This window comes from Epinephelus fuscoguttatus, linkage group LG21 (genome assembly GCF_011397635.1).
Source record: "Epinephelus fuscoguttatus linkage group LG21, E.fuscoguttatus.final_Chr_v1".
NCBI lineage: Eukaryota > Metazoa > Chordata > Actinopteri > Perciformes > Serranidae > Epinephelus > Epinephelus fuscoguttatus.
The window spans coordinates 30129132-30138739 of NC_064772.1; the positions used below are offsets into that span (position 1 = coordinate 30129132).

General features: G+C 38.9%; 1 protein-coding gene across 1 annotated transcript; it reads right to left on the reverse strand.

Moving 5' to 3' along the window:
- Window positions 1–874: 874 nt before the first annotated feature.
- Window positions 875–8717, reverse strand: rmdn1 (regulator of microtubule dynamics 1). Its single transcript, XM_049564861.1, has 10 exons — window positions 8519–8717; window positions 5907–6012; window positions 4863–4947; window positions 4408–4567; window positions 4194–4283; window positions 4053–4108; window positions 2677–2764; window positions 2525–2555; window positions 2218–2351; window positions 875–1899 (listed from the first exon to the last, which is right to left on the reverse strand). The coding sequence occupies exons 1-10, from the start codon at window positions 8648–8650 to the stop codon at window positions 1858–1860; spliced, it is 924 nt and encodes a 307-aa protein (XP_049420818.1). The 5' UTR covers window positions 8651–8717; the 3' UTR covers window positions 875–1857.
- Window positions 8718–9608: the final 891 nt, after the last annotated feature.

Consider the following 9608-nt stretch of genomic DNA (forward strand, 5'->3'; position numbering starts at 1 on the left):
TACGACATTATCACGAAACTTAAGTCACAATACAATATTAATGCGATCTTTAAATATGTTGCGACATATTACCTTTTTTTCCAACTATAAATAATGCCCCAAAGGAAAACTTTATCAATGTTTTATGTAATAAGATAAAGTTTTCAGTCTGTTTATCTCACTTCAGCCATTTTTTTTTTGCAGCAACAAAATGTGTCTAATGGAGTGAAGAAACAATTAATTATATTATTCTAGTAGGCTACTTAAAGTTTAATTTATATTTGTAATATTAATATTTTATATGATAAAAAAATCAATACTTAGCACTGTGTGACGATATGATATTGCTACACAAAAATATCGCGATACTATGCTGAAACGATTTTCCCAACCCTAATATATTAGTTATGTCTTTCTTAAAAAAATTTTATTGGAGGCATGACATCACCTCCTTGCTACAAAGGACTCATGTCATGGTGACTGTTGAAGACTTACTTTTGTCTTAATAACCCTTTGAAACCCGAGCAAGTTGGCTTTATTTCTTTCAAAAACAAAGGAAGAAGGCAATGAAAGAAGAAGTGACCCAACATATTGCAAGAATTTAGTAAAAAAATAAAATAAAAAGTAATTTATTATAAAAAAAGAAACAAACAAACAAGGAAATAACTTGGGGAGAAAAAAGTGCTTAAAAATTATAACAATTCTTTACCATAATATTTTTTTAAATTATTATTTATTTTATATATTTTTTAATTATTATTTTTATCTTTACCATAATTTTAAATATGTAATAATAATGATTATAAATATTGTTTTTCCCTATTTTTTAAAAAAAATAATTTTCTAAATCTATTAATTTATAATATGTGGGACATTTCTCGCCAAGTTGCTCATTGCCTTTTCCCCCATGCTTTTGACAGAAAACTCATCAATTTGCTGGGATCGGAGTTCAAAGGTTTATATATTTGTGAACGGCATCTGAAAGCAGCACATGAAAAGTAACGTGATGTCAGGTTTCAATGGGCTAAACCCGCTCAGTCGACTCTATGCTGGTGAAAAAACACAGGCATTATTAAGCTAAAGATGCATTTGTGGCTTTGATTTATTTATTATTTTGATCAGGAAAAAATGCCCTTCAGTTAAAACACAGTAAATGCATGTACAAAAAAAAAAGAAAGAAAAAAATTTGTGACTAGAGAAACCATTAACTATTGCTTGAGTTGTTGGTAGACAGATACAGATGGGAATTATATTTGTACATTTTTCTCTCTAAAAATGTTATTTACAATATGCAAAAGCACAATATCTGCTGTGTTCTTCACTGTCCCACATTTTTCTTGATTCCTCCATTTTCAGATCATAAATCTGAATTTTAAAAAGTGGCAGTCTTGTAAACATTCAGCCCAGCAAACAGCACGTGATCACCGCTAAACTAGATGTCAGAGAAATTCAGGCACGATTAGATAAGTGGAGACCATTAGATCCTGTTCACTAACTTAATCTCAAAAGTTGCATGTTGTAGTTTTAATTTAACTACAAATTTAATGACCAGACAGTTCTGCTGTGTTAACGACTACAGAATCAGATTTACTCGCAGTAATTAACAGTCCAAAAGTCCCCAAATGCACCATGTTCCACTGTAATTAGGGCTGGGCAACATATCGATATTATGTTGATATCGTGACATGAGACTAAATATCGTCTTAGATAGTAAGTTGTGTTGTCTTTTCATGGTTTTACAGGCTGTGTTACAGTTAAGTGATGTTCTATTATTTGCCTCGATCGACTCAGTCAGCTCTACGATATCGACTCAATATCGACATTATTTGGTCATAAATATCATGGTATTTTAGTCCAGCCCTAGTGGTCATAACCGCTTCATCCTAGTTTCTTCAACAGGTCTACAGCATCTTTATGGACCTGCAAAGAAACAAACACACTGTAAACCAACTGAGTACGTTCACATCAGCTTGTGTGATTCATGCATCAGGATACCTGAAGGTATTGCAACATCTTCCTCAGAGTTATTTTACATCTGGGTTAAGTAGTTATGAAAACAGTCAATCAAAAGCTTGGGCTAGTGTTACCTGGGGACCTCTGATGATTTGTAATAGCTGTAGGGGTTCAATCTGCCTTGTCCGTAATTAGTCAAGTATAAATTCAACCACAAATTACCTGCCATTTCGCCAAACACGGAGGTCATGAGATCATTTAAGTGGAGTGCTTTAGTGCACGTACCTCTTTGTCTTCCAGCGTGTGAGCAGGGTAGTCCTTTGCTTTGGTTAAATAGAACCGTGCTTTCTCTTTGTCTTTCATGCCCAAGTAGGTCTTCCCCAGCATCAGCAGGTTCTTACTGTAGAAGTTTGGATCAACTGAGAAAAACAAAACACAGAAATGCAACAATAGTTAAATACATTTTAAACCTTTAGATAATCCTTTACAAGCACAGCACTGCTCTGATCTAAGAATCTGTGCTGCAGCCAGCAGGAGATCAGCAGTTTCTCAGTTAATGCCTCAGTGACTTTATTAGTATGCTGTGTTTTACCTTCTTCAGCTTTCAGGAAAAATTCCAAAGCCTGAAAGGAGCAGAAAAAAAACATCATAAAGAACTTTCAGCCTGAAGCTGTTTTAACAGTCAGCCATTGTGTGGTTAGTAACAAGACAAAGGAAGAGCGGTACAAACGGAGACGTCCTCACCTCTTCATATGTGGAGTTAGGCGGCGATGAAAAAATTAAAGCCGCCACCTTACGTTGATACCAAGGCAGCTCTGCAAAAGCAAAGCACCTGAGAAAGAGAGGGCATAAAGAATACCTTGAATAATAACATCTGATCGGCTTAAACTCTGATAATGTGTAATAGAAATGGCAGAAATTGACATTTTTGATGAAAGGTCTGCGATCACAACTGCAGTCAGTCGCACTGTTTACCCTGTTAACCTTTAGTGGCGAACAACGGGAGACGCAAGAACACTCACAAGAGGAAGGCTATACAAGTGCAGTCCATTCACCATTGGGAAACAATAACATTATGTCGATCATCTCTTCAATTCGCACATGCACATTTTGTCAGCACAGCTTGGTCTAATAAATTTACACTTTTATTTAACACAGTTGCACCACGTCATGGACTAATGGAGCCGTCTGTTAAGCCCAGTATTATTTGCTCCACCTCAGCGGCTGCGATTAAACTCTACCAGAAATGACAGTTTTGGATCAAGTCCAGCTGAACAAGGACACAATGGAGCAATTTTCCATCCATCCATTTTCAACTGCTTATCCAAAGCCCGGTCGCAGGGGCAGCAGTATTCTAGACGTCCCTCTCTCCGGCAACACTTTACAGCTCCTCCTGGGGGACCCCAAGGTGTTCCCAGGCCAGATGAGATATGCAACCCCTCCAGCGTGTTCTGGGTCTGCCCCGGGGCCTCCTACCAGTGGGACGTGACCAGAACACCTCAAACACGAGGCGCGCAGGAGACTGCTCAGATGCCCGAACCACCTCAACTGACCCCTTTCCCTGCAAAGGAGTAGCGGCTCTACTCCGAGCTCCCTCCGAATGTCTGAGCTCCTTACCCTATCTCTACGGCTGAGCCCAGCCACCCTTCTGAGGAAACTCATTTCGGCCACTCGTACCCACAATCTCAATCTTTCGGTCACTACCCAGAGCTCATGACCAAAGGTGAGGGTTGGGACACAGATGGACCAGTAAATTGAAAGCTTTGCCTTCTAGTGCGTTCTTGTGTGGACAGAGATGTTTTGTAAAATGAAGGTGAAGTGGACTTTTTTTTTTTTTTTTTGAATGGGGAGGGAAAATATCTGTTTTTAAAAATATCTGCATATGTATCGACAGGGCCTAAGTCTAACGCACGCAGTTTCTATCCATCTGGTTGACATCCTGTTCTGTTTGCAATCTTTGGGCCTCACAAAGTGACAAGTCCAACAACGACAACTCCACTGCTGACTTCCCTTCCTTTAGCCTCTACAGTCTTGATGTTGACTGAACTTTCAGATGCTCTTGAGGCAGCTGTATTAAAAAATGAAATGCATGGTTTGTTACAGTAAAAAAAAAGACTCACCAGAACCCCAGAATATGTAAGGAAGTGGCATCTTTGGGATTGAGCTCAATGGCTCTCTAGGAGAAAGCAACATGTTTCACTTCAGAATAGAGTTCACTGTGACACACTGATAATATGACGCTGACCTGAATGTCCTCTCACCTCTAGATGTTCCCTGATGATGTATGAATTTCCAATTTTCACCTTGACTCCCTCGTAGTCTCCGGTATCACTGAGACAGACTGCATACCACTGTGTCAGGAGAGAGTTTGGTCATATCTCCTAATATGGGCTTTTTTGGTTTTGGTTGTTTTTTCTCTGATAAACCTGATGGAGGTGAATTAGTAGTGTCTTCTCAGTGAAGCCAATGGCTTACTTTGTGTGCAGCAAAACACTTATCATCCTTCTCCAGTGCCTTCTTTGCATATTCGAAGCCCTCATACATCAGCTGCTTCTTCCGTTCTGCCTCCATGTTGGGCAGGAGGGACATGTCACGAGACGCCCGGGCCAGCCTCCACAGGAACTCTGCATCATCACTGGATGGATGGAAACAAAATCACAACTTAAACTCATACTAGTACATGAAAAATGTGAAACTGGTGCTTCCTGGTGGTAGTATTACAAAAAGACAATGTGGCACTGACCAATGGATTCAACTCTGAATAATAAAAAGACAAACAAAAGCAAGGATGAAAATAACAAATAAATTATACAACGCACCAAAACAGGGTACATCTCAATAACTTCTAAGCAGAACATGGAAAATATGAAAAGTGAGAAGAACAGAGAAGAGCTGGCTACAGCCGGTGTGTAACTCAACTCTGTCCTTACCTGTCCTTGTACTGCACCAGCAGCTGGTACAGCTTCTCTGTCTCTGCACAGCTGTACAGGTAGTCGGCCTGCTCCAAAACCTCCTCTGCACAGACACAAAACACAACAGCTAATTCAGCTGGACACTGTCCTGTGTCCTAATTCACTCAATTCAGCTCCGTCTCTCTGCCTGTTATTTACAGTGCCCCTGAAATTCTCATTACATATACACACGAACACATGCATGTATGTGTGTGTATGTATATGTGTGTGCGTGTGATAATTAACTTTTAACTTTTGCATACATGACAATAACTTGTTCCCACAATATAATTAACTTGCACAAAAAATAATAACTTGTTCCCACCAGGTAATAACTTGTTCCCACAGGAATATTAAATTGCTGCAACAACATAATAACTTGTTCCCACCAGGTGATAACTTGTTCCCACAATAAAATGAACTTTTGTGAACAGGATAATAACTTGTTCCCACAAAGTAACTTGTTCCCACCAGGTAATAACTTGTTCCCACAGGAATATTAAATTGCTGCAACAACATAATAACTTGTTCCCACCAGGTGATAACTTGTTCCCACAATAAAATGAACTTTTGTGAACAGGATAATAACTTGTTCCCACAAGGTAACTTGTTCCAACAAGACAATAACTTGTTCCCACAGGAAAATTAACTTCTGCGCAAGATAATAACTTATTCCATAAGATAATAACTTGTTCTCACAAGATAATAACTTGTTCCCACTGGGTAATAATTTGTTCTTACGAGATAATTAACTCGTTCCCACAAGATAACTTGATCCCTTTTTGGGACTTAAGGGGCTTTATCATTTCTTTAAATTTTCTATATCAGGATAATATTGTTATCTTGAATTTGGCAATGTTACTCATGAAGGTAAAATCTGGTATGATGCCAGCCCTTGTGTTTATTAATGACATGCTGATCAGGACTGTGATATTCTACACTTAATCACTTAGGAAAATACATGTTTGATTACCAAAATCTGTATATTCAGGATATCTTACATCTAGCACAGTTAGCAATCACCTTTTTCTAGAGCATGGACCACAGCTGAAGTCTGCACTCTGTGATACACTTCATAACCCAGACAGGACAGTGTGGGGAACCCCAGGAGGAACGCAGCTCTTCTGCTCTGTACACAAGAAAGGAAGTGTCAAGTCAATTATATTCATGTAACAGGTGAGTCCTCCCCTGGAATCAGTCTGATTGTGAGCAGGTGAAACCTTCATTCTACTGTGCCCATATAAAAGTAGCTGTGTACTGCTGTGAGAGTAAGTTTGCCACACTCTTCCACCTGTTATCGCTGCTGAGGGCGATGAAAGTGAGACTAAGTTATGCCGCTACATGTTGTCCTTGTTTGGTTGAGTATTATCTCGATATTATGGTTATTAATATGTGCCTTTATCTAAGAAGGAAGAACAGCGTTCTGGTGCACACTGTGAAGGTAGTTGGTGTCTCCTCACTGTCATTGTTGTAAATAGTTTAAACCATTAGTATGTCATTATTTTTGCTTTATTAGGAGGAGCACCTTTGTCACTGCTGTTTCTGTTCCTTTATCTAATTTCTTATAGCCTACTTTTGATTAACATGTGTTGTGTGACTTTGTTAATTAGTCCTTTTTTATTTCCAGTGATCGCTGATTTTCTCTGGTTCTTTACTTTTTGGTTAGTAGCTTAACCACCTTATAGGCTGCTGGTTGTGATGGGGACAGGGCCTGTATCTTATTTTTTTGAACCAACCGGGGACTTTGAGTTAGGTGGAGGTTCTTTGGGCCTTTCTCCTGGAGATTAACTGCATGTTATCTGGTTGTATGTAAAGTTCCTGTAGCTTACTGTGTATAAGTGACTGTGGAATTACATTTTTCTAACTTTTTCAGCTTTTATCAGACAATGATTGCCATCCGTGACTTATTTTAATTCAATAATAATAATTCAATTTCATAACAAACAGCCCTTGTGAGTAACTTAGATTTCCACCTAGGAAATATGCCTGTGTTCAAAGACACACACATTAAATTAAAAATGGTGCCATGTGCTTTATAGGCCTTTGAAAGGCAAACCCATCTCCATTATGGCTTTCTGTTTTTGTAAAATAGCCAGAAATGTATAACAAAATATGTTATCAAATGTATGCTTACTCTATATAAACTATAACAAAAACAAAAATTGTTTAATTAAACAAATAATTCCTTATTTTCTTTGGTATTTTTTTTCCAATGCATATATGCGATGATGATCTCTGGGTGGTATGTATGTTGGTGTTATCCTGTGTCAGGTATTGAGCATAGCGTTAGTTCAGGCAGGACACGATGTCAAGCTCAGCTCACATCCCAGCTACATCAGCTGATCTCAAACAGCCCAACCAACTGGTGATTCTCATTCAGGTCGCCCTATTTAAACTGCTCTGGCCTGCCTACTGTTGCTGCTTCCTCTACAAGCCGCTTTGCAACCTGCCTCCACCCCAGCTCCTCCTTTTCATGTTGTGTCTATGTGTCTATGTAATTTCTGTTTGTCATTGATGTTTACTGTTCTGTTCCCGGGGGGGTCTTTGCTGCTGCTCTCCCTGCCTTAGGCTTTCCTTGTTAGGGCATGGAAGGGCAGGGAGGTTTGCTCTCTCTGACTTAAGGCTTTCTGTGTAGGCCTAGGAAAGGCAGAAGGGCCCCAGAACAGAGGCATACCACCAAATATAATACTGTAAATGGAAATAAAGTTTTCTTTAACCAAAGTGGTCCTGACTGACTCTATTTGATCATGTGACGATAAGATTATACAGTAGCTAGTTTAGGCGCATAACAAGTTATTAGTGTGCCTTAGGGCCTGTCATAATAGTGTGAACTGGGGCCCTGTCCGCTACTGACTAGTCAGCGCACTGTGGTGATTACAGCTCCACCTTTTAGTGCAAGATCAGTGTGCTAGGTACCTCAACAGAGGGGTGACCACTGGAACCATCCAGAACTTTTCACAGTGCAGACAGGAAAATGTGTACCGAACTGAGCTGAACTGGTTGAAACAGGGCCCGTGTGAACTGGGACCCTTGGAACTACCTTACGCCACTGCTACTGCTCCATTTGGCGCCATCTTGGCAAAAGTGAAAGCATTAATGAGTCCAAACAGACGGAAAAGATTCCTGCTCACTTACATCTAAGCAGAGTTTCAGCTCAAAGTAAAGTAAGACACCGCATAAATCTTAAGTGTGCGGAAACTCCTATCTCATGGCTGTTCTCTACAATGATCAGTCTCAGCTGACCCAAGGCAACCTGACACTACCACAGAAGCAGTGGGGAGGCACCAGGTCATTGCACTCACCCATATTCAATGTAGAGTTTCAACTGAACTTCCGACACACTTAAATTAATTATTATATACATTGTTTGAACTGAACAGTCTTCCTCAACATCATACTAAACCTGTTTCACAGTGACAGTGATGAAACATCCTGGTAAGCAGTACTAAAGCCCTGCTGCCCTTTTACCTACATAAGCATATAGGCTTATCAGTCACTTTTAAAAGACACTCTCTAACAAGGCATAAATCAATGAATTCCGTGCAACTGTAAACAGGTCAAAGTAAATGACTAACAGTTTCATGCAGGAAAACAACACTGTCAGATGAGAAATAAGGAAATGCATTGTTATTTACAGTCAGAGCACCGGCAGTCCTTCTGAAAGTGGTCCAGTAGAGCCGATTTGTCCCTCTGATCCCGACGCCTTTGGCTCCAGATGCTGACAGTAAAGTCCAGCTCACACACCGCCTGAACGCCACTGTAGCCATGGTGTCAACCTGCAGCGACTCAACGATCAGATGGTCACAACTGCATCAAAAAAAAAAAACTTACTGAAGCAGGTCAGCCAATACAAACAAGCTGCATTCAAGAGCACAAATACAAAACGTTGCAAAACGACAAGATATGGCGGTTGTTTCTTGACGAACACATATAGTTTACTGTAGAGTTTGACTTAAATTGCGACATTTGCAGTTACATTATACTATATATTCAAAATATTTAATCTTAAATTTATAATACTTGATACTTTCTACTTTTAAATATTTTTTACTTTTCTAATCATTTCTACAAATACCAAACACCACTAATATAGTTTGTGTACTTATGTCATACAAGTAAATTAATTAGTCGTCATCTTTTCTTTTTTTAAAAAAAAAAAAAATTATTTTTATATACATATATATTTTTTATTCTTTTTTTTTTCTCTTGTAATTTTCCTTTGACTGGTTTGGTGTTCTCTGTTTGTTCATGGGTTGATGAGTGGTTAGGGTTATCTTTTTGTCCTTAGTGGGTCTGTGTTTGTTTATTAATATTCTGTACACCTTTATTGAATTACCAATAAAAATATCTTGTTTAAAATATGCATAGTTTCTGTATGTTACAAATAAGTACTTTTCATATATCCCCTGTTAACCAGACAATATGGCAGTTAACAAACAACAAGTTAACATTTTGGAACTAAAACGGAACAGAATAAATCAAGGGTGTGAAACATACGGCCCGGGGGCCAGAACTGACCCGCCAAAGGGTCCAATCCTGCCCACTATTAATATTAATACACCTGTGAAGGCTAGGAGGTGTCACGTTTCAGGTTTGAACAGTGAGTAGATACTTCATATAAAATGCTGCCTCAGATGTTTTTCACCTGACCAGAATACAGTGCTCTGAAATAGAAATAAAAACGTACTGTGGTCAGATTTAAAGATATTAAATATCGTGGAAAAT